This window comes from Vespula pensylvanica, chromosome 7 (genome assembly GCF_014466175.1).
Source record: "Vespula pensylvanica isolate Volc-1 chromosome 7, ASM1446617v1, whole genome shotgun sequence".
NCBI classification, from domain to species: domain Eukaryota; kingdom Metazoa; phylum Arthropoda; class Insecta; order Hymenoptera; family Vespidae; genus Vespula; species Vespula pensylvanica.
Window position 1 is genome coordinate 1,624,570 of NC_057691.1, and position 24,894 is coordinate 1,649,463.

Genomic DNA, 24,894 nt, shown 5'->3' on the forward strand with positions numbered 1-24,894 from the left:
TTTTTTTTTTTTTTCATTTTTTCTTTCCCTCCCGAGTTTTGCACAGTGCGAACAAATTCTCCACGCGGTGGAGGAGAAACGTCAAGCGAGCTTGTCGCGTCGTTCGCCAATTCGGAGAGAGAGAGAGAGAGCGGTCGGAGGCAGGCGTCCTCTCGAAGTCGCTCTCGAATTCCTTTTCAAGTAATAATGCCAGTAGCGTGGAGAAAAAGAGAGAGAAAGAGAAGGGGGAAGGGAAGGGATAGAAGAGAATGAAAACGACGTCAACGAGAAGACTCGTCTCGGAATATCGTGAAAATACTACGACGTCGACCTACTCGTTTGAGGTTTCTCGTTCGTGCGAACGTATGGCCGATTCTAGCTCCACGCTACCCTCCTTTCCCCCACTTCTTCTCTTTCTATGTCCATCTCTATCTCTATCTCTATCTCTATCTCTATCTCTATCTCTCTATCTCTCTCTCTCTCTTTTCTTCCTTTTTCTTCTTCTCCAATCTCGATCCTTTCACTTTTTAACCCAGTTTCCATTGTTGAACCACCACCATGCCACTGTCACGCCCGGCGTCGACCGTTTGTAATTAGCGTCGCTATCGTCGAACCTGCATATTCGTCAATTTCCTAGCTTTCCTAGCTTTCTTTCTTTTTTTCTCTGTCTGTTTATCTGTCTATTTCTCTCTCTGTCTCTCTTTCTCTCTCTCTCTCTCTCTCTCTCTATCTTTATGTATATGTATATAAATATATATAGGAAGAGAGAAATCCCTATCTATCTCTGTCTCCTCTCATTTTCTCATTTTCTCATTTTCTCATTTTCTCTCTCGACATACTTCTCCTCATCGATGATGTCGATCGATTTATAATGTGCGAAGACACGTTCCCGCAATTACATCCACTCGATTTTAAATCGGGTCAATCTATAAATGACTGAAAATTATTATCGGTGTAGGTATGCATTACCATCTATCTCTCTTCCTCTCTCGTTGAAGGAAAAAAAGAATGAAAGAAAGAAAAATGAAGAAGAAGAAGAAAAAGAAAGAAAAGAAAAAAGTGACGAAGCGCTAGTATCTATACGATTGATTGATTAATTTATTTCTGATGGTTCGTCGTTCTCGTGAGTTCGCATGACCAACGAGCAAGTAAATAAGCACGATCGTTAAATATACCGATCGATCTGGTAGATTTTATCGATGATCGAAATATAATCGTCGACGTTGATTATCAGAGTATGACTACGAAAGGGGGAAAGAATTTTATCGCGTTTTAGTCATACTATTACGTCGCCGCATCCTTACATACGTAAACTGTATATATATAACTGGTTGCTTTACCGACGCGTTTACTAAGAATGATTAATATAAATCCTTGACGCACCCAGATTGTCTTCTCGAACACCTTGATTGTGTCTCCTCTATCTCATCTCATGCTTGACTCACTCACGTTCGACATATTATTACAAAGCTTTTTCCTCTATATTGAAATAATGCAGACAATGATATCCAATTTTTTTCTTTCTCGTTTAATAAGTTAATTACGAAGATCGATATATCAGAAAAATTTCTACAAATAAAAACCGATATACCTTAAGTGTATATATACCTATGTGTGTATGTATATATATCTATGAATGTATTATAGTGTGTGTATACGTATCTACGTAGAGAATAAAAATAAAAGCATGGATTATAAATAGCGTCTCATCGAAAGCTCGTCTCGTGCCTAATAAATAAACAACTCTTTAATGAGATGGTAATTAATTCCTTGCACAGCCTCTGGTGAAGTCTCGAACGATAATCGATCAATAATACCTACATACGTCTTCTCATAAAAAAAAAAAAGCAGAAAAGAAAAATAGAAAAGTCTTCTTTTTTGTTTTCTCTCCCTCTCCCTCTCTTTCACTCTTATTACTCTGAAGAGTGTACCTGAGAAAAAAAATGATCGTAAAAAAAATGATATGGCGTCTCTCGTCGAGATATAAGTAAATACTTACAGTACATACACGCGTACATTCCACACCCCCTCTAATACCACCACCCCGTTCGCCCGTCTTTACTGCTTGTTAAGTAGTAGACCTAATAGTGCACGACGAATTCTAAAGATGGTGTGAAACGAAAGGGAGAAGATACCGATATTTATAAGAGAGTAAAACCGATCTCTTCTCCCCCTCCTTGCCCAACCACAACGATATTTTATTCTCTACCAACGGATTTCGCGAGTTTGCGTTCTCGACTTTCCCCACTCGCGGCCAAGTGTTTTCACTTCTTTACGAGTGTACCCGCGCTTATGTTAGTGCCGATTCAAACATCGCGAGGCAAACTCGACGATCTCGAAAGAGAGAGACAAAAAGAGAGAGAAAAGAGAGAAATTTATCCTTTTCTCGATTTTGAAGTGTGATTTTGAAATAGTAAAATCCAAAAAAAAAAAAAGAAAATAAAATAACCAAGGAGACTTTACTTGAAGAAGACAAACGAAAAATGTGGATCGTACGGACGATCTTAACGTTTTGCGTGCTCGTTATCGCGATCACGCAAGCGAAACCTACGATTTACAAGAGAAATCAGGACAACGTTTTCGAACCAGGTAAACAAATAAATATCTACGAACGATCGATAATTGTTGCGAGCGGTTAGAAAAAATAATAGAAAATAAACAAAAACTGGACGAATTTGTACTCTTCGTGATTTCGTTTTCTTTCTAATCTTTCTCTTTTTCTATCTTTCTTTCTCTACCTCTCTCTTTCCTTTTTCTTTTTTTCTTTTTCTATCTCTTACAAATCGTTGAGTTTATTAGAACTATCTATGTGACCAATATCGTACGGACGTTTTAAATTGTTTCTAAGTTTTACTTTAAATGTAAATTTTCAACGATTCAACATTTCCTATTATTTTTCATCTAAAAATGTCTAACATATATATCTTCTTGTAATACGTAACATCTAGAAAATCGTAGTTTTTCGTTGCTAGAAAGAAGATAACGAAGCAGCTCGTTCGAAGAAAGTATCTTGTTCGTGCTTCTCGTTTCTTTCTTTCCATTTTTCTTTCTTTTTTTCTTTTTTTTCTCTTTCTACTAGACCGAATAAAATCTCCCTTCTTTGCTCGATGAAAAAAGACGGTCGGTTAATCGCTTAAATAGAAAAACGAGACATTGCGTGTTCTAAATTTTATTGAGGATCACATAAAACGTTGAAAAGAAAATATATATATAAAATAAGATAAAATCTAAAGAAATAAAAAAATAAAAAAAATCGATTGTTCGTATTTTTTTTTCTCAAATCGAAATAGATCTTGACATCTTTCTCTCTCTTTCTTTTTCTCTTTCTCTTTCTCTCGCTTGAAGAAAAAGTTTGTTGTAGAAAAACTTTCACGTTGATCGCTGTCGAAATTAATTAACGCAAGAACCAACATCGTGTTTTCTATATATTTCGGTCTCTCTCTCTCTCTCTCTCTCTCTCTCTCTCTCTCTCTCTCTCTCTCTCTCTCTCTCTCTATCTATCTATCTATCTATCTATCTTTCTTTTTCTGTCCCTCTCTTTCACTCTCTCTCTCTCTCTTTCCCATCCTCTCTCACTGGTTTAACAATACGTCACGGGACGTCATGTCAGTGTCATGTCGGATATTCTACCACGTTATATATATATATATATATATATATATATATATATATATATATGTATGTATGTATGTATATATATATCCCTATCGGTGTTATTAATCATCGATAACGATGGACAACGAGTCGAGTCTAGTGCCGGGCTTATACGAAGTATATAGATAAGTCGATCGTTGCACCTGTTCCCGAGAATGAACTTTGTTAATTATTAATAAAAAAACGAAGAAGAAGAAAAAAAAAGTACAAAAAAAGAAAGAAAGAAAGAAAGAAAAACCGATCGATTAGATTCGTAAATCAACCTAAAATTAGTAAATAATAGTAAGTACATACGACAAAATAAAGCGTGAAAGATTTTCAAGCGTCGCTTGTTATCTTTTACTTTTTGCTTTCCTTTTTTTTTTCTTAATTGATTATTTCGAAACCGAACATTCTCGATATAAGGCGATCATTGACAGGTGAGAGAATAACGGAACGATGACGTCAGCTGGAAACGCGTGGGTGAGGATTATAGAGAGGCCGTGATCCCGGGTTAGATTGTATTCTTGATTTCTGCGGCACCCAGTCACGATTAACGCGTGTTTCTCTCTACGTTTACGATCGTTAGTATGAACCACCGGCATCAGTACTGGCACTGACACCAACGCCAACACTAACACTAACACCAACATCAATACCAATACTAATACCAATATCCAACACCAATACCAACATCATTGGAACCAGACCCCTTTTCACTTGCTACACGTTAATACACGTGTTCGCATTCATGGAGATATATATCACGGCTAATCTCGAAATGCGTCTGTACGGTGCAACGAATGAGAGACCACCGACTGACACTACAGCAAACTCTCGAAAATCCTGACTCTAATTGAGACTCGTGGTCTAACCCAAACATAGACGAGACTGTTTTATAATGTCCGTTCATCGTGTATTTTCAACATACAGACACATATATTATGTGTGTGTGTATGTGTGTACTTATATAGTTTGTAGTACGTACATATGCTTTAACACCCTGCTTCTCTCTCTCTCTCTCTCTCTCTCTCTTTCTTTTTCCTTCTTGATGATGCGACTCCTTTTATATCACATGTCAACGTATGTGCGTGTGTGTGTGTTTTTAACACGTCAGGGATAATCGCGACACGACTGAAGAGTCAAACGTCGAACGAAGCTACCGTGTAAATTTATGATATATAGATATCTACGTAGAAAACGAAATGACATTAATTTTTGTTTATACTGGTATGTACGTAGATATGCGTATATACAAATATATCTATATATTAAGCTCGAGAAATTTTAATTAAAGGTACGTAAAATTGCGTAAAACGTTCGCGTTAAAAGTATTCGATATTTAACGATTCGACGTTATTTATTTATAAGAAGTAATATGTCGTTGGACCGGTCCAAACATCTGTACGTATTTACCGTAAAAATTAATTATCTAATACGTTCGATCTCTCTCCCTCTCTCTTTTATGTTAATTCGATTCAAAAGGTAATTTCTTACAAACACATGTACACACGCGCGTGCATATATACGTATATACACTATTTAATCCGATCGTAGTCGATATGCAACAGCTGTCCTTATCAGTTTACTATTCTTTTTTTTTTCTCTTTTTCTTCTCCTTTTCTATCTCTTCCCTCGGGTATATAAGGAAGAAAAGTGATCTGTGAAGCGATGCTTGTAACAATATCTCCTGTTACCGGAGACGAAAGTATTCAATCGAGAAGCATCCACCTACGTAGGAGCTTTAAGACGAGAAGAGGAAGTCGATAGCTCGTCCTTGGCTATTACTGTGGAATGAGGACATGAAAGAGGGAAGGAGAGACCTGATTAGATACGTGGAAAATATATGTGATGTGTGTGTGTAGGACAGAGAGAGAGAGAGAGAGAGAAGGAACATGATGCGTCACCTATTGCAACTAAGTGTACACCATCACAAAGTACAAGTGTTACGTGAACTAACGAGTTTAATCCCTTAAAGCTTAAATTGTTAAAGTTTTCAACGCTTCGTTAGAAACACTTTTATCTTTTTCGTCCTATCTATAAAAGCTTACAAAGTGAAAAAGAAAAAGATACAGAAAGTGAGAGAGAGAAAGTATGAGAAAGAAAGATCGACTTTTTATTAGATAGACTTGCAATTGTTTGACATGTTTTATTAAAAGTCGGAATGGAAAGACGTTGGACAATAAGAGTTTCTTAGTACTTTAAAGTTAATACCCTCTTCTTCAGATTTTTCTACTAAAAAGGAAATTGCTTCGTCGGTAATAAAATAGTTGAGATATTTGGAATAGCGTCCTAGCGAGTGTAGTATTCATTCTTCTCTGTGTTCTAATTTCAAAATATTAAAAGTGTTATATAAAATATTATTTATTATACGATCATTATATTTGTTATAATGTTGTTAATTGTAATTATAAATTATAATTTGAAATAATGTTTTATTAAGATATATATATATATATATATATATATATATTATTATTATTATTATTATTATTATTATTATTATTATTAATTTTCTTTCTCTTATTTATTGGAATATTAAACTAATTAGACGAGTCTCTACAAAATCTGATTTTCCTCCTTTATATTCAAAAATATTTGCATTATGGTGATGCATAAATTTTTAGCTCTATATAACTAATTTAAGCCCTATGAATTTCTTCGTGTCTATATGGATGTAAATTCGCTATTTCAAAGTATCTTTTTTTTTTTTTTTAATTATTGGAAATGAAATAAATTTCTAAATACAGATATTATTAATGAATCATGTATAAATACTTTATATAGCTTTAACATTTTTTTGTATTTCCTGAATTACTATATTTCTTTATTTTATCATGGTATTTGTCTTGTATTTATATGTTATTGTTACTAGCTATTGAAATGTCAATCGAGCTATGTTATATTTTATTCTGTTCGTGCATAAGTCTAAGGTCCGGTCGATTGTATTACACTTGTTTTGTCCTGTGTTTATCGATGTATCCAAGTATAGTTCGTACCTTACGTTTCTATAATTGTTTTTGATGTGTATTTATAGAATGGTGCATTGTTTTGTTCCAGATTTTATTTATCGATTATTGCTTTATGTAATATTTTGGTTACAGTACTCTCTCTCTCTTTGTCCTATATATTTAATACCTGCCAATAATTTACATCCACTAGTTATCTAGACTATTGTTTCAAATTGTACTTTGCATTTTCTACATTTAACTATTTGTTTGCTTATTATTAATTTTATTATTAATATTATAATTATTATTATATAGTATTATTATATGTATTATGGGAAAGAATTTTATACTTACTCGCGTAGACCTCCAAAAATAACGTCCGTGGTCCACGGAGATCAGCGAAGAACTGACATCTTTGTATATAAGTTACTCTTTTGTTGTACTTTATTTACAAAGTCAGAGACACGCGATACACATTAACCTCGTATCGAACTCGACGATTCAAAACATTTCTTGATCTTTTTCTTAAACGATCGATAAATAAACGTTTGTCGTTTATTTATTGATATAATAATTATTTATTTTCAGTAATGATACCCGTATCTTCTACCGTAATCCCATTGCCAGTTTATAAGGTTGAATATGGATTAGGTTTTATATCAAAAGATAAGAAAGCTCAATCCTTGTTTAAACCAGATGGCACTGTGAAATTAATTACAAGTAAGTATTTGAGTACCTAATGAATAAATAAATAAATAAATAAATAAATAATGAATCTCATTTTCTTCTTTATAATATACAAACTTTGTTTTTTTTAATTTTTCAGTTAAAAAAAGTCAAGAAAAGAAAATCTAATTTGGATCGATTACATAAGAAATAAATGATTCGTGAAGATAAATATTTAATGTAATTTAGCGAGCTTATTATAATTCTACGCAAATTGTTGAGATCGTTTCTAACATAAGTTTAAATGCTTTACACCAAAAATTAATTTATCTCCAACACATTTCTTTTTAATAACTAATTTTACTTTGAATAATGTTTTAGTATATATTATATATACACACATGTACATACTAATGGATTATATATGACACAGTAAAAGAAATTATGTTTGTTTTATTCTTATATTAACTAAAATCAAAATAGAATCTTTGTTAATGATTTTTAGATTTATTTATCGAACAGAGAATGTACAAAAGCATGTTTGTCCCTTTTACATCCTTGTAAATATAATTTCGAATATTTTAAATATCCAATCAATTAAATTTTGTACACATACATATGTAAGCTTACAGGGATGTAAAAGATACATACTAATGTGTGTTTCTATCTAATTTAGAAACCATATATGACAAGTTGTTATATATAATATCTGTTAATTATATTCAAAATAATGTCGCAAGAAAATCAAAAGAAACTGGATCTGAGATATAAAATAATTTGTATCGTGAAAATCGTATTTATCATAATCCATAAATATTTATGTGATACGAACAAGATACTGTATTTAAAAATAAGAAATTCTTAATTAATATAAACGATAGATAAATTTAACTAAAATACATACTGTTACGAAATTTCCATAGGTTCTTCGGCTGAAAAATGAAAAAAGATACATACTGTTACGAAATTTCCATAGGTTCTTCGGCTGAAAAATGAAAAAAAGATAAGAAAAATATAGATTATTTCTATTTTTGTATATTCATATTTATAAAAATATAATTGTTTTTGTTTTTCAATAAATAAACTTTTAATATTTAAGAGTACTTACGTAATTCATTGAACATAAAATCATCCTGATATTCCTTAAGAAATTGTGTCGATCTATTTTCATCGAGAAATAGAGAATAAACGCGTTTCACGTCGTCTATACTCACCTAAGAATGAAAAAAAAAAAAAGAAAGTAATCAATATTATTACGTTTACATATATATCATTATCCGATTTTACTTGCTTACTTCTGTACTTTTTCTACGTCGACTGACAAGAGATGCGGTTGTAATTAATTGAATAGCGTATCTCAAAGACGTTTCCAAAGCAATTCTTGTGAGAACAGTCAATGCATCATCCGCCATTTCGCAATCTTCTTCCTCGCATCTTATTTTTAAAATTTCTTTCAATTCTTTTTCTTGATACGGAGTTGTAGGAACGATGATCATACGATCGAGTAAATCGATGGGAATACCGTGAGGACTTTTATAATTAGTTCCCCTGATTCTCGTAATTCCTGAGATAAGTAAATATATTGACATTGATAAAAAATAATTTGCACAATTGATTTTAGATTTACTTATAAATTACCTCTGTTTGTTGCCATAATAACAACTGGTGCCATTTCGTTTTCTAACGCACGATTTAAAAAGGAAAAACATTCAATATCCAACATATGGACTTCATCAATAAATAATACTCCTGGTACTATTTCTGCTTTTCCTTCTTCACGCCATTCGGCTACTTTAGCATTTATCTGATCTCTTACTTCGGATTTAATTTCACCAGTGTCGCCGGAAAACAATGCTAAGAAACCATGTGTTCTACTATTTATAACATCAACCTCATGCAAAGTAACAGTATGAACTACTTCTTTTCGTTTTTGTAATTCGCCCTCTGGACACTGTACAAATCTCGTTTGTGATCCTGTTGCGTCATAATCTCGAGCTCTTGTAAATGAACGTCCTAACTTATTAATTTTTCCAGTTGCTTTATCAATCGTGATAACGTCACCAGCTTGTACCTACAAAAAATTAATGTTAACAAAGACGAAAAAACCATTTTAATAAATATACTCTAAGGGCACCTTTTCTTTCATTAAACTATCAATCATTTTATTTCCTAAATCATAAATCGTTTCCATCTCTGTAGTTTTTAATGTCAATTTTCCAACTTTTGCACCAACTCCTGTAGCAGGCCTATCTACTTGAATTTCTACTACTTCGCCTTCTATTATTTCAGTTTCTTCTTTAATTCTAACTCCTATCGATTTTCTTATAGCTTGAGTCAATGCTTCTGTTTTGCTCATCTCCAAAGAATAAATTTCAGATCCAGCCATCGATGTGAATGGAGTATCAATTCCTAACGCTTGAGCTAATCCCATGGCAATGGCAGTCTTACCAGTACCAGGTTGACCTGCTAATAAGACAGCACGTCCTGCTATTTTTCCATCTTTTATCATCTCCAAGACAACACCAGCAGCTCGACGGGCCATAAGTTGGCCAACCATACCTTGAGATACCTAAATCGAATTTTAATAAATAAATTGATTCCTAAATAAAAGAAATAATTATGATATAATCTACTTACATGGCGAGGTTCCAAACTATCATCTAATCCTAAACCTCTAATATGAGAATGAGCACCAATACGCTCAATTCTTGTGATTTCACGAACTTCTTGAACTTTTGTTGCTGCAACAGTCTATAAAAAATAATAAAAGAATATATAGTAATATAAAAGTTACAAGTCATACAAGTATAGATCAAACAAACAGTTACTATGTCAACCGCTTTAAATGGATATAATCAATATTTCCCGTATAATAATAATAAAATTATATCGTATACAATAAAAAAAATTACTTGTTTTATGGAAAACTAACATGAAGTAGTTTTTATTTAAGAAAAATAAATAAATTTTGTATAGGTTAACCGGTATCTATAATACGGAAAGTATTGTATGATTACATATAACCGTAATAACACTTATGAATTTTACGAATAAGAATTTTAAAAATTTGTAAAATATAAGATAGAATAATATGTAAAAATTAATTTAGTTCTTACCGCCATGGTAATCCTTTACGCACGTGAATACAACAGTTTAAACTTCGAATCTTTCATCAAACTACATTGCTCCATAAAATATATTCGTAATATGTAGAGTAGTAACTTGACGTAAATAATCGTCTGCGACTACAGCGCCATTTTCTAAAATAAAATATAAATACTTGTCATTTTCATTAAATTTTACGAAAGATGGATAAATTTGAAAAGAATTAGAAAAATTTCAAATATATCGATCTGTTACCTCAATTATTATACTATATATAATTATAATATATACAGTTTTTTATAAAATTATTTTTGGAAAAATTAACCTATTTGTTTAATTCATGCATCAATATAATATGAAATATCTGTTAATATATATTGAAAAACTCGTAAAAAAAAAAAAAAAATGATAATAGAAATAATCAAATTTAAATACTATAACCTAAAAGTAAAAAAGTTCCTTTACTAAAAAAGAAACTTAAAATTTCTTATAAATAGAAATATAATTGTGCTACAATAAATATTTAATTTATTATATTTTCTAAATTAGCTTTCTTGCTAACAGTATACAAATTATGCAATTAATAGAAAGCTAGCAAATTGAAGTACAGTTGTGGAAAAAGTGGAAAAGTGAATTAAGAAAATTATTTTTGTAGATTAAAATTTTTTTTTTTTTTTTTTGTAAATATTGTATCATCTTTAAATGTTTGCTTATCATAACTCAGACACATCTATGAATCCTACAGAATCATATTTACATGATTTGCAATTGTATAAATATTACCCAGAAGGAAATTTTTCATTGGAAGAATTAGAATCAATATGTATGCAACGTACAGAAGTTCTACTGTTTGTAGAAAGGATATATATGGAAACTGGTACAAGAAGAACGGCACAACAATGCAAAGCAATATTAATAAAAGAATTGAAAAGAAAAGGTTATAATTCATTTATAAAAATTATAAATGGCCCTAGTAAAGAACTTGGATCAGATGTTAAAGTGATGGACGAAGTATTGCACTTGAGAAAACAAGATCATATTTCCCATTTTATGTTAAGAACAGTTTTTTCTATACACGAAAAAAAATGGTTTCACATTCAAGAATTAAGACTTTTTTATTGGAGATTATATACTTCAACAATCGAAGAGATAAAAGAATTTTTTAATGTTAATAAATTAAAAACGCATAGTATTTCTGAGGAAGACAAAGAAGAATTGCAAGAATATATTAAATTGAATAATTTAGTTAATGAGCCTTTTTACAAGGTGCCATTTACATTTGTTATAGATTTAGTTGAAATGCATAAAGTTTTTCTTAAACATGGTATGGCTTTTGTACCTGAAAAAGAATTAGCTGGATTATGTTTTGGTTATTTCAAGGAAAATTTAGCAACAGGTTTAGAATCCATACCAATAGTCGCAGAAGATGCAATAAATGATCCTAGAATCAATAAAATCTTTAACATGTTAACTGAGTATATCAATTCTGAAAAAGAAATAATGAAAAAATACAATGGCCCATCGTTATCAGAATTGGACGATGTGTCAAAAAAATCTTATCCGTTATGTATGAGAATAATTCATGAAATATTAAGAAGAGATCATCATCTTAAACATGGAGAACGTAAACAGTACAGTTTATTCTTAAAAAGTATTGGAGTTACTGCAGATGATGCTATGGAACTTTGGAAAGAAGAATTTACAAAAAAAATGAGTGAAACAACATTTGAAAGAGAGTATGGATATCGATTAAGACATATATATGGTGAAGGAAATATACAGAAAACTTACAATAGTTATAAATGTTCAAGTATTATCAATTTTAATATAAAACCAACAGAATCTTATGGTTGTCCATTTAAGCATCTAACAGATGCATTACTTACAGAAAAATTAAATGAGTACAAATTTGTACCTGGAGATATTGAAGATATCGTAAAATTATCATCAAAGAAAAATTACACAGAAGCATGTAAAAAATATCATGAAATCACACATAATTGCAATATATATAAAACATTTAATTCTCCTGTAAATTATTTTGTTGAAAGTCGAATGAAATTATAATATACTAATATTTTATACATACATACACACATATATATTTGTATGTATGTATGTATGTATGTATGTATGTATGTATGTATGTATATATATATATATTTCGAATCGTTGCATTTTATAATGATGTTTGCTTAAACAATAGAATTCATCTCGAGATCTTATTACAGATTACAAATATATGTAAGTTACGCAATTACCAGTTATTTATTATTATACTTCCGAAATCCAACAGTTTATTTTTATCTTATGTATTTTAAATGAAAAAAAGATCTTATCGCTAGTCGACGTATGAAGAATTTATATAATATTATTTCAACGACATCTACGGACGTAATCGTTCACAAAAAAGAAAAAATTAAAAAAAGAAGTATTAATAAGAAAAGATAAAAAGAAAAAAAAAAGAGAAAGAGAGAGAGAGAGAAATAACAGAAAACATACGTAATACTCGAGATATCAAATAAATAATTCCGGCAGATATATTCATATATAAAGTCCGTTGTTTTAATTAATGAATTATAATTTATATCTGTACCACGCCTACTACGTGTGTTCTAAAGAGGTAAAAAATAGAAAAGAAAAGGAAAAAGAAAGAAAAATGGGAATAACATTTGGCGCTAAATTTAGTCATTTGAACTTTCAAGGGCGCAGTTTAGCGTCACTTCTGTGCTCTCATCATAATCCTAAGATAGCACGTAGATACTTTCTACTATACCTATAAAGAATTTCGTAACGACCAAAATATGATTATAACGATTTAGTCGTTCGAAAATTAAACCGGGAGTGATTTTGTGCCATCTATTCGTCACGGAAGAGACCCAAGTGAGATCATGTTATCGTATGTTCGCCGTTATTCATCTGCCTAAAGTACCGACGATCTTCAAGCCAAGCCCTTGTGACCTTTCCGTAGTCCGTGGTGACCTTCAAACGAATTTGAGCGTGAAAATCTGCGGCTCGTCGTCTATCTGACTGAGCTGCGAGTGATAGAAAACAAATTTTTTTTCAACACTCGTGACGAAGAAGGAGAGACGATCGAGCGGTAAGAAATCTAACGAATTTCAAACGTATATTTTCATGGTTTTATTCCAATTCCTTAGACATTTTTTCTCTCTTCTTTCTGTCTCATTTTGTCTCTCTTCTCTTTCTCTCTCTCAAATGTTTGTACACCGGTATAATTTTTCATTAACGCTCTATTGTCATTGACCTTTGAACTTCGAAGCCGATACCAAACGAATGTGTATTTTTTTATAAACTTTCTCTTTTTTCTTTTCCCCTTAATATTGATTTCATTCATAATTTAATATTGATTCTATGATGAATGAAACATTTGAAGAATAAAGTCGATAGAGGTTTCTTTTTCTTTTTCTTTTTTTTTTTTTATTTGTTTTCTTTCGATTTTAAATAATATCGTCTTGTCACGTGTACATAATGTTTGAATGATTTTCAACACTGTATTGAAATCTTATTTCGTTACGGATTTAATTGTTAATTTAGTAATAGTATCTTATAATTTGTTATTTTTCAATCATCTTTTAGATTTTAATAATAATTTCAATGGTTTATCTGTCTTATGTAAACTGGAGAGAAATAAAATGATAAATCCAATAAATAAATCAAATTGTTAATTAGTTTTTATAGCCATATAAATTAAGATAATGCAAGTGAAAAAATAAATGAATGAAAATGAATGAATATAGATTTAATATAGAAAAGAATGTTAAATATATTAAATGATCATTCTTTTAAACCGTAGATCAAAAATAAACAAGCAAAATGTCCAAAGAACGTGCTTCCAGAAGATTTTACCGTGTAGACAGTAGCAATGATTTGTTAGAATTCATGGATCGTGGCTATACAGCTCAACATGAAAATCGTTGGAATTTTGAAGTTGCGTGGGAAGTTGCCAATAAAGGTACGATTAATTAAAATGAACTATCTACACTATACTACTATCTACAATAGTATCTATAATAATTTTCATTATTATATTGTTATATATCTCTATATTTTAGTCGGTGGTATATACACGGTAATACGATCTAAAGCTTACGTATCTACCGAAGAAATGGGTGATCAATACTGTCTTATGGGACCGTACAAAGAGCTTACAGCAAGAACCGAAGTCGAAGAGGCTGATTTTCCTCATCATAACCCATTGAATCAAGCCGTACAAATTTTACGCGATCAAGGATTTAAAGTAAGTGTTAATCGTACATTTTAACAAATTCTAAATATTCTGAAATAATCGCTAGAAATAAAAAAATTATTAGAATATGTTAACAATACGTTGAATACTGTACAAGAATAAAATACATTGTTGCATTGATTTGTGTTAGTTAAAGACACATGTGCATAGTCATGAATTGGCTACATTTCAAAGGCTACAAATATAAATCAAGGACGTAAACTTATATGTTACAAATAATAGTTCCTTTAATAATAGTTTAATGTTTTTAACTAGTTGTCTGCTTTAATTGTCCATTACTATAGATTTGTGTGTAGTGATTGTATCCTATAGGATATTTCAATTATTTTAATATATAAACTTTTATTGAGGTTGTAACTGGAACATGGCTAGTTGATGGAAATCCTCAAATAATTTTATTTGATATTGGAAGTGCAGCATGGAAATTAGATGAATATAAACAAGAAATGTGGAATACATGCAATCTTGGTATTCCTCATTTAGATATTGAAGCAAATGATGCAGTAATCCTTGGATATTTAGTTTGTCAATTTATCTCTGAATTCAGGTAAAACAAATCAATATTTATCCTTTATAGGCCAATAATTTTGATATTAAAATGTAGATTTTCATATTGCATCTAAAATGTTTCAGAAAAGCAGCAGAACAATATTCTGTTGTTCCACCACGAGTAGTCGTACATTGTCACGAATGGCAGGCAGGTGTTGGTTTAATTGCATTAAGAACAAGACACGTTGATGTCGCAACTGTCTTTACAACACATGCTACACTCCTTGGAAGATATTTATGCGCAGGAAAGACTGATTTTTACAACAATTTAGATAAGGTAATTTATATAATATTCTCATATTATTAGATATATTAAATTATGTGTCTACTTCATTTACAGTTCAGTGTAGACGAAGAAGCCGGGAAGCGCCAAATTTATCATAGATATTGTATGGAACGAGCGGCTACACATTTAGCACATACATTTACAACAGTATCGGATATTACAGGATTCGAAGCTGAACATTTACTCAAACGCAAACCTGATATTATTACACCAAATGGATTGAATGTTAAAAAGTTCGCAGCACTACACGAATTTCAAAATTTACATGCCGTCAGCAAAGAGAAAATACACGAATTTGTACGAGGCCATTTTTATGGGTACATATTATCTTTTTTTTTTAACTATTAACAATGTTGCATTATTTGTTTTATACTTTTGTGATTTATACTTTTTTTTTCAGGCATTATGATTTTGACTTGGACAAAACTTTATACTTTTTTATCGCAGGCCGTTACGAGTTTGGAAATAAAGGAGCTGATATTTTCATAGAAGCTTTAGCAAGATTAAACCATTATTTAAAGACATCAAGACCGGATATTACTGTAGTTGCATTTCTTATTTTTCCAGCGCGAACTAATAATTTTAACGTAGAATCATTACGTGGTCATGCCGTAAGTAAGACTTATTACATTGTAATAAGTATTGTAATAGAATTTGTAAAACCGAATGACCACTATTATTCTTCTTACTAGGTAACCAAAGCATTAAGAGATACGATTACTGATATACAGCACAAGATGGGAAAAAGAATGTATGAATTATGTTTGTCGGGTCGTATGCCAGATGCACAAGATCTTCTTTTAAAAGATGATATTATTAAAATAAAACGGTATGCGATATTGAAATGAATATGTATATTGATAACATTATAGTCTGCTCAATGAGATGGGTCAAAAGGTATATACATGTACACGTAATAGGGACATGATCGAGTCAGATTTTATTATCATATTAATTACAAAGTTAATGGTTTTAGAAAACTGATATTTATCTCAAATTTATTACACGTTAAATAAAATTATTAACTATTATAATAATTTAATATTTTAATAAAATTTAATAAAATTAATTATTATATAATATGTTGTTGCTGTATAGGAAAATTACTAACTTCGTTTTCGTGTGAGAAGTTGAAACAAGTATTAACAATGATTTATGAAAATGTACTCTTAAATTCGATAATTGATTATTGCTCGCCAGCCAATAATTAGATGTGTCTGTTATGCGCGTTAGAAAGCGACTGTTTCGTTTACGTCTCTTGACTCATCTCATTGAACCGATTATTGACATACTTATTACATACAATATTTTTGTTTTAGATGTTTGTATGCTCTACAAAGAAATGGATTACCACCTGTTACCACACATAATGTTGTAGACGATTGGAATGATCCAGTCTTAAATGCCATTAGAAGATGTAATCTTTTCAATACAGTTAATGATAGAGTGAAGGTAATTGATACTATAAAAAAAAGAATGATAAAGATAAAAAAAAGTAACGATTTGTTTTTCTTACAGATGGTATTCCATCCTGAATTTTTATCATCAACAAATCCATTGTTTGGATTAGATTATGAAGAATTCGTTCGTGGTTGTCATTTAGGAGTATTTCCATCTTATTACGAACCTTGGGGATATACTCCAGCTGAATGTACTGTTATGGGCATTCCTAGTATAACTACCAACTTATCTGGATTTGGATGTTTTATGCAAGAGCATATAGCTGATCCAATGAGTTATGGTATTTATATCGTAGATCGAAGATTTATTAGTTTGGAAAATAGTGTTCAACAACTTGCGCAATATATGTTCGATTTTGCTCGACTTAGTCGAAGACAACGTATAATTCAAAGAAATCGTACTGAGAGATTGAGCGATCTTCTTGATTGGAGGAATCTTGGTATTGTAAGTTAATTGATTATTTTATATTTTCCTTATTCTATGCAACACCGTTAAATATTAAATATAATATAATTCATAATTATATTATTCATTATTTATAGTACTATCGTCAAGCCAGAATAAAAGCATTGACAACTGTTTATCCTGAGCTTGCATCGGAGTATGCAGAAGGTGGTGTAGGTAGATTCAGTTATCCAAGACCGATTAGTGAACCACCTTCACCATCATCTTCAAGACATACTACTCCTGCAGCTTCTGTCCATGGTTCTGACGAGGAAGACGAGGAGGATGAAGTAGATGAAGAAAAAGAGGTAGTCTTTTAAAACGTTACTCTTATAAACTTCTTTTTTTTATATATTTTTAAGTGCAATATGTAATTGTTATTATTTATTTATTAATTTTCTTTTTTATAGCTGGAAGAATTACGCTCGATGGGAAAATGAAATTGAAAGCTACGATAGAATTTTATGCTGAATTATGTGCATTCGAATATATAATATAATTTATGAAATTTTTATTAATAGAAATGCCAAAATATTCATTATTATACTAATTTTATAGGGAGCATCATTGCCTCATTCCAATTATGTTATTAATTTTTGTTTCCTTTTGTCATTGCCATTTACAGCATGCAAAAGATACGATCGTGAAAACAACAAGGATAAATGAAAATATTGTTTTAAATTGAGTCATGAATAGTAATTTTTACTAATTTAAAAAAGAAAAAGAAAAGATATTTTTAATCTTCGTGGACAATAATCTTATTTATTAGATTGCAACATAATTTTTGTCGTATTCTTTTGATAAAATTAAAGTTTATATAATATGTAATATGTTGGCCATTATTATTATCTGTAACTAGCTTAGGTTTACGGGTACAAAAAAACAATTTTATCTCTTTACGAATGAAATACGACAGAAATTATACAACCACCTAATATTATCTATGTAAACGTCATCAATCGATGATTATGTAGGAAATTCCCCAAAAAATACTTGTCATTAATTATTATATGAAATTGTCCTAACGTCTGATTTAAACGAATACTCGTAATCACTGTTAATTATCTAAGTATATACATACGTTATATCAGCAAACCATACTTTGCTATATACTACTGTTGCATACTCTCAGTCTCAATAATTCTGATTAATTGTTTTTATTATCATATTAATTACAAAGTTAATGGTTTTAGAAAACTGATATTTATCTCAAATTTATTACACGTTAAATAAAATTATTAACTATTATAATAATTTAATATTTTAATAAAATTTAATAAAATTAATTATTATATAATATGTTGTTGCTGTATAGGAAAATTATATTTTCATCAGAATTGGCACTTGAATAAAACTTCTCTAATTTTTGTCATTACATTTTTGAATGTCACTATATTTTTTTTTCATTTTTTTTTTTTTTTCATATCAAGCTTTCATCTAATAACATATATAATTTATAATGTTATAAATACAGTTCATTCTTCCTTAAAGAAACAACGAATTCAATAGAAAAAAAAAAAAAAAAAAAAAATACGACGATAAAGTAGAACAAATTAATAGAACATTAACATTTTAGATGATACACATTATTATATTATTAATTATTAATATAATATACAAAATGAAATGCTAAAAGATATTTATGAAGAATTGTTACATTTGGCATCTATATTTTTTTATGAAGTCATTTACTACTTACGGAGCTCAAATAAATATGTACATTTTAAAAAATGAATAACCTATTATATAATCCATAATCGTATAACTTAATACAACGCACATAATATACAAAGCCACTGTAATTTTTAATTATGAAATGTCATTGTAGATGATATTAATGTAGCATGAAGGTGATAATTTGGAATGAGAATACGTTCTTACATGAGTTTAATTAAATGTGTTTAGATGCATAATGAGATTCAGTACTTTTTTGTTCAAATTGCATATGTATCTCTTTCTATAATAATATTCATCTTCTAGCAATACATATTACAAAATGCTGATACCAGTTAAAAAATTTTACATATACTAGTTTGTTGCTCGTATGTGGTTATTTCTTTTTTTTTTTTTTGTATATATATATATATTTTTTTTTTAATTATTTTCAGGAATATAAATCTTTTTACGTAAACATTTCTTCTATATTTCTTGATTCTTTCAATCTTTAAATTATTAATTAAATCTCGCAGAAATAAATAATTAAATTTCATGTAAAACTAATAAGGATCGATTAGCAGTGATGTTACCAAAGAAATTGATTATATATAAAATATTTAAATAGTATTCTTTTGTATAATATTAAAAGCAGCACATTATATAGGAATCTGTGTTTTTATGTGTATTGTTGAATGAGATTTGTTAACCTAAATGGCACTTTTTATACATTACATACAATGTGAGAATGTTACAATAAACAAGAAATAACTTACAACGTAACAAAAAAGATTACATCTTTCTGCAAATGTTAAAATCGTTAAATATTATACATTTCAGATGTATTATTTCATAGTACAATTCCGTCCGTTCGAGAATACGATTGACTAAATATAATCGTGCATCAATTATTATTTAGTGTTATAGGCTTTGCAGCAAGAGTCTAGCCTTTGAAATTCAACTTTTTCTACTACTCACACATACATACATACTCATTATATAGACGACGTCTAATTTATCGAACTACATACAGAAGTTGTACGAAATTCTACACAAGGAAATGCAAACATATCTTTTTCTTTGTGATTTTGTCTGTATCCTGTTTTATCTTTTTCATAAAATATTCTTATTAAAATAATTCCCAAAGATATTTGCAGAAGACTTCAATTTCTATGAATTATCGAAAATAATAATATGATAATAATAGTATGAATTAAATAATAATATTCTAGACGACTAATGCGCATGTTAGAGAATTATATGTATGAAGTATAATGTATTTTTAATCTCTCTTGCAGTGTTACGTTTGGAAGTGTATATATATATATATATATATATATATATATATATATATATATATTATTGCTTTAGTAGAAGTCTTCTACATTCTTTGCATATCTCTTACATTCATGTATAATATGTTACTTCACAAGGTACAATAATATTCTAACTATAGTTTGCAGGTCCTTATGATTTCATAACTGTGATGTCATTGATAAAAAATTTTAAACAATACTATTGCCAAATTCTAATTGAAATTTATAATGTTTTGGAACTGTGACAAATACTCTTAGGAATAATATGTTTATGTGGAAAAATATGCAAGTATAGGTCAATTCCTATGACAAAATATGCCATTATTATAAGGTAACATCAAATTGGTAGTTCGTGCAAATATCGATTGTAAATTTCATTGAATTTTACAAATTAAAGTAAAAACAATTTCTCCCGATCTTTGTACAATTTTATATTAACAACTAATTACTTTTTTTTTTATTTTAGACAAAAAATATCTCAACGATGCATAAACGATATTTAAAAGAAAGAAAACTCCAATAATTATAAATACATAATTATTTGAAATATATAATCATATATTTGCACCCTACATTTTTCTATATCTGGAAAAGCCTGGTTATACTTAATGTAGTATTTAGTAACTAGGCGCTTTCTTATTCTGGCAAGTTTATATACTGTATACTTTTTATTGGTGGACTGTCTAAAAGCTTTTTAAACATTTAGGAGGGGAAAAGAATTTCCCTTTTTACCATAGGTACAGACAACCCCTTTGGTTACATAACAAGAATACTAATAATACGTTATAATACCATTCAATATTTGATAAATATACATATATGTATGTTTGTTTGTGGGTACTATACTAATAGTCTTTAGTTAATTGGCATTTCCCGGCATATGGCCTCAAGATAAAATACGCACAAATTCGACACATTTGATTTTATAAATAGGATAAATAAATGTCCTGAAGTTATACCATATGATATTTCTTGGAGTTTATCCGGTTATTTTCACACGTTGCTTCCTCAGCATATTCATCATCAAATTATCTTGATCAATAACAAGTACTATATTGAACGACGTTGAAGATTTCCTCGTCTCCAAATGCGACCCATTATAGTGCTTAAGAATTAGTCAAAAATAATATATTTTGTGCTATGAAGTTCTTTTTTCCTTTTTCTTTTTCTTTTTTCTTTTTCTTCTTCTTCTTCTTCTTCTTCTTCTTTTTTCTAACGACACTGTTCAGCAGTTTTAATTCCTATCAAGTCCCAAGGCTGCATTGCTGACAGTTCAATCTGCTTTTTAAGAACTAAGTCTATATTAAATTCATTCAAAAAGTACTCACAAAGAATGCAATGTACTATGACAAATGGAAAAGGAACATATGCGTGCTTACGATATGCACTTAGGATCTTGGCAACTCAAATACCGAAGTCCCTCTCTTTTATTTATTATTTTCATTTTCTTTTTCCTTTCTTATATCTTTTTTTCTTCCCTCCAGAAAAATATTCATATCCTGCACTTAGGAATGTGATCTAATATTATTATCATTATCATTACTATTACTATTACTATTATTATTATTATTATTATTATTATTAGTATTAGTATTAGTATTAGTATTATTATCGCCGAGAAAATACTTATTCACTCATCACAAACGTACGTGCTTCGAACATGAATACGATATCCATTTGCATTAATCAATTATCATCAGATGGACGGATTTTCTTGTTTTCTTCTTTTATGTATGGCTCGATTGTGTTCCTCCCATCCTTTGTTGCATCATATTCAATAATAATTCCGAGTACTGTTGCATCATGTTCACTACCTTGCCTTGATCTTGGCCTGCAAGTAATTCTTGAAACTTCGCGGTTACTTCGTTCGGAGCAACATTATTACTAGTTTCATCGTTATGATTTTCAACGCCTGCCACAACTAGTCGTAATGTACGCATTGTTTCATTGACAGAAGATTCAAGACCACGTAACATTGTATCCCTATCGATGGTTGTTCTTGATGGATCATCCTCATTGTCTATTGTTAAACGTTTGTACAGTTGTACAACGTTATCTGCTGTTCGCGTAAGCTCATCCGCAATTGTATTGCATAGTTGAGTTGACACTGCAAAGACGACGTCGTGGCATTAAAAAATTTTTTTCATAAAACTATCTCGAAATACGCATTCACTTTTTCTTTTATTTTTTTTTTCTTTTTCTTTTCTTTTCTTTTTCTCTCTTTTTTTTTTTTTTTTTTTTTTTTTAAAGATAAATGTTACATCCGTTTCAAATATTATGAATATAATTTTACTTATAGCCAAGATACGATTTCAAATGTAACATTCATCTTTAACATTTAAATACAATAAAATAAATAGCAGCATCGTGCAGCGTGCGGGTATATTTGCTTCTAAAATCCGTATGAGACCATGCTATTATGATTGATACCTACAAATATGGAAAATGATTTTTTTTTTTTTTTTTTTTTTTTTCTTAGGAGGTCTCCTTTATTCAACATCTTTGTCAATTGTTTTCTATGTAATGATCTAATTTGTAAGATATATTAATATGATTGTTCGTTGCATAACAAGAGGAACAATGGAATTTACTTTAAATTAAGAAACGTAAAAGGGAAACGCTATTCGTATTACATATACAATATTTTGAGCTGAAATATTTATAATAAAAAGTAGAATAAATTTTTCAATGATGATCTGAAATCGATTGAATTTAATGATAGATGAACAAATTTGATAATGATGTAATACTAAACTAATATATTAAAGTATAGGTCAAAATAGGTCGAAGCTATTTATGAGAGAAAAAATAAATATAACAGGTGGTAACATTCTTTAAATCAAATATAAACTTTCGTAATTTTTAAGTAAGCCTCTATGGACGCTAACGTGATTAGCAAATATTATCATAAAATTTAAACGTAAGATGTAGCAATTATATATACAGCAATCTGGACACTGGATTCTAATTTATACTATGTTTGGATGTGACTTTGACAATACAAAAAATTTCTTTTTTTTTTTTTTTTTTTGGTCATAGCATGATCACTTACAAATTTTGAATACGTCATAGATTTATTATTTTCACAGGACAGCATTCTCAATAGAAGTCTTTAGTTTACCTAATGCTTTATCCGTGCCTACTGTAAGAGTAAAATTTATATTAGATCGAAATATATAATATTTATTGGAAGATTTTTTAATATGGAATACCAATTAATGTGTCCGGATTTGTAGCCACACCAAATTTTAGTAAGATGAAAAATTTACAAACAATGCTTTTAATAATTCCCTGCAATCTTGCATGCTAAGACGACTGAGAAAAATGATTTAATCATGATAGTGATTTATGAATATAAGTACTGACATAATAATTAATAAGATAAGCTAGTGTAATACTTACATTCGGCACTGGCTACATCAATGGCACGGTCTGTATCTTTAACAGGTAATTCTTGAGGGCTAGGTTCTAATTGATTTCTGTTTGGTACTGATAACCTTGCACCACTTTGACCAATTATGTTTCCACTGCCTCGACCATTTGTTATAAGACCGGACGATCCAGATCTTCTAACGGCAGTACCAGGAAGGCATAAACTATAAAAGTATATATATATATATAATAGATGTACATATACATGACAGGATATTAACATATATGACACGTGAATTTCTATAAAATAATTCTTTGACATATAATTATTATCTACCTGGCTGAGGAATGATCGATACTGATACTTCTAGGCCTTGGAGGTAGAGCTGGTTTGACACCATTTCCATTAGATGAAGTATCTTCAGAACTTGAATCTTCTTGATTACCAACTTGACTTAGATTTACTATTGTTGTATATATATATATATATATATATATATATATATATGTATGTATATATATAAAAAAAGGAATGTTATTGAGTTTCTAGGATTTTTAATGAAAAGAGGATTTTTATATATAAAAAGAAAGATTATAATTACCGCTAGAGTAAGCTCCCTGCATACCACGTCGCCTCAAAATAGAAGGAAGGTTATTACTGGATGAGGAATTCGATTTGATCTGATGATTGATCTTATTTTGCGAACTAATCGTTGGCCTCATTAAACCGCTCATTCTATTATTTCCAGATTGATTGTTCCATCCTCTTCCTCCTACTGATACACCAGCATCAGATTCTGAATCACTCTGTTATTAAAACAAACCAATATTTTTTACGTTAATATTGTATTTGACGTATAGATCATTTTTTATTTTATTCATTTCATTAGAAATTTTATATTAATATATACCTGATTTAATACACCGACGCTACTACTTCTTGTCATGTGATTTGAATGATTTTTCGTTGTTGAATGTCTCGATTGATTACCAATATTTATGTTCCCAGAATTACCCCTTGACGACGCACTGGTACTTTTAGTATTTACTTTTCCTGAAACTATTTTATTCAATTAAAAATGAGTAAATAAATATACATATAAACGAATCTTTTATTTTTATTAAATAATAGATCTATAATTAATACACTTATTATACAGAATTGGATTAAAAAAAAAGAAACAAAAGAACAAAAAATGACAAAAAAAAAAA

General features: G+C 29.7%; 5 protein-coding genes across 18 annotated transcripts in view; 3 read left to right on the forward strand and 2 right to left on the reverse strand.

The window, feature by feature from the left end:
- Positions 1-2,059: 2,059 nt before the first annotated feature.
- LOC122630599 lies at positions 2,060-8,332 on the forward strand. The gene is made up of 3 exons (XM_043815260.1): positions 2,060-2,568; positions 7,152-7,283; positions 7,390-8,332. The coding sequence occupies exons 1-3, from the start codon at positions 2,463-2,465 to the stop codon at positions 7,416-7,418; spliced, it is 267 nt and encodes an 88-aa protein (XP_043671195.1). The 5' UTR covers positions 2,060-2,462; the 3' UTR covers positions 7,419-8,332.
- Positions 5,739-11,759, reverse strand: LOC122630587 (ruvB-like 2). Of its 6 annotated transcripts, XR_006327524.1 has the most exons (11): positions 11,674-11,757; positions 10,346-10,489; positions 9,867-9,980; positions 9,364-9,798; positions 8,868-9,300; positions 8,525-8,793; positions 8,338-8,443; positions 8,134-8,214; positions 6,918-7,265; positions 6,612-6,750; positions 5,739-5,937 (listed from the first exon to the last, which is right to left on the reverse strand). XR_006327524.1 is itself a non-coding variant. In XM_043815234.1 (8 exons), the coding sequence occupies exons 2-8, from the start codon at positions 10,349-10,351 to the stop codon at positions 8,136-8,138; spliced, it is 1,389 nt and encodes a 462-aa protein (XP_043671169.1). In that variant the 5' UTR covers positions 10,352-10,489; positions 11,674-11,759; the 3' UTR covers positions 8,020-8,135. The 6 variants fall into 6 exon arrangements, 2 of the variants coding, with proteins under 2 accessions (XP_043671169.1, XP_043671168.1); XR_006327523.1 differs by lacking the exon at positions 6,612-6,750; XR_006327526.1 differs by lacking the exon at positions 5,739-5,937 and having other exon boundaries at positions 6,636-6,750; positions 8,134-8,161; positions 11,674-11,759.
- LOC122630694 (DNA primase large subunit-like) lies at positions 11,037-12,582 on the forward strand. Its single transcript, XM_043815478.1, has 3 exons — positions 11,037-11,182; positions 11,309-12,306; positions 12,566-12,582. Exons 1-3 carry the CDS (start codon positions 11,037-11,039, stop codon positions 12,580-12,582), a joined length of 1,161 nt encoding a protein of 386 aa, XP_043671413.1.
- LOC122630575 (mitogen-activated protein kinase-binding protein 1) overlaps positions 11,563-24,894 on the reverse strand; it is a 117,679-nt gene continuing 104,347 nt past the window's right edge. For 4 of the 9 annotated variants that reach the window (XM_043815195.1, XM_043815194.1, XM_043815197.1 and 1 more), the window contains 6 exons: positions 24,594-24,742; positions 24,285-24,489; positions 24,020-24,146; positions 23,713-23,906; positions 23,432-23,452; positions 22,036-22,417 (listed from right to left, as the gene is read on the reverse strand). In XM_043815195.1, coding sequence (XP_043671130.1) covers positions 22,038-22,417; positions 23,432-23,452; positions 23,713-23,906; positions 24,020-24,146; positions 24,285-24,489; positions 24,594-24,742 — 1,076 coding nt within the window. In that variant the 3' untranslated portion in view covers positions 22,036-22,037. Of the gene's footprint in view, positions 11,776-20,959; positions 21,815-21,959; positions 22,418-23,362; positions 23,453-23,712; positions 23,907-24,019; positions 24,147-24,284; positions 24,490-24,593; positions 24,743-24,894 lie in introns of those variants that run through there. The other 5 variants (XM_043815189.1, XM_043815190.1, XM_043815191.1 and 2 more) reach the window with 5 other exon arrangements.
- On the forward strand, positions 12,688-18,638 carry LOC122630582 (glycogen [starch] synthase). The gene is made up of 12 exons (XM_043815216.1): positions 12,688-13,434; positions 14,149-14,307; positions 14,408-14,592; positions 14,952-15,148; positions 15,235-15,427; positions 15,491-15,753; positions 15,837-16,047; positions 16,129-16,265; positions 16,756-16,888; positions 16,955-17,341; positions 17,440-17,649; positions 17,752-18,638. The coding sequence occupies exons 2-12, from the start codon at positions 14,169-14,171 to the stop codon at positions 17,779-17,781; spliced, it is 2,085 nt and encodes a 694-aa protein (XP_043671151.1). The 5' UTR covers positions 12,688-13,434; positions 14,149-14,168; the 3' UTR covers positions 17,782-18,638.

What these genes read in the sequence shown, in the direction of transcription:
- LOC122630599 (XM_043815260.1), top strand. Translation starts at nt 2,463, where the DNA reads ATGTGGATCGTACGGACGATCTTAACGTTTTGCGTGCTCGTTATCGCG. An exon ending in GGACAACGTTTTCGAACCAG is followed by an intron (nt 2,569 to 7,151) that starts GTAAACAAATAA and finishes ATTTATTTTCAG; the next exon opens with TAATGATACCCGTATCTTCT. An exon ending in CACTGTGAAATTAATTACAA is followed by an intron (nt 7,284 to 7,389) that starts GTAAGTATTTGA and finishes TTAATTTTTCAG; the next exon opens with TTAAAAAAAGTCAAGAAAAG.
- LOC122630587 (XM_043815234.1), bottom strand. An exon ending in ATAGTTTGGAACCTCGCCAT is followed by an intron (nt 9,799 to 9,866) that starts GTAAGTAGATTA and finishes AATTCGATTTAG; the next exon opens with GTATCTCAAGGTATGGTTGG. An exon ending in TATTATGGCAACAAACAGAG is followed by an intron (nt 8,794 to 8,867) that starts GTAATTTATAAG and finishes TACTTATCTCAG; the next exon opens with GAATTACGAGAATCAGGGGA.
- LOC122630694 (XM_043815478.1), top strand. Translation starts at nt 11,037, where the DNA reads ATGTTTGCTTATCATAACTCAGACACATCTATGAATCCTACAGAATCA. An exon ending in CAACGTACAGAAGTTCTACT is followed by an intron (nt 11,183 to 11,308) that starts GTTTGTAGAAAG and finishes AAATGGCCCTAG; the next exon opens with TAAAGAACTTGGATCAGATG.
- LOC122630582 (XM_043815216.1), top strand. Translation starts at nt 14,169, where the DNA reads ATGTCCAAAGAACGTGCTTCCAGAAGATTTTACCGTGTAGACAGTAGC. An exon ending in GATATTATTAAAATAAAACG is followed by an intron (nt 16,266 to 16,755) that starts GTATGCGATATT and finishes TTTTTGTTTTAG; the next exon opens with ATGTTTGTATGCTCTACAAA. An exon ending in CAGTTAATGATAGAGTGAAG is followed by an intron (nt 16,889 to 16,954) that starts GTAATTGATACT and finishes TTTTTCTTACAG; the next exon opens with ATGGTATTCCATCCTGAATT.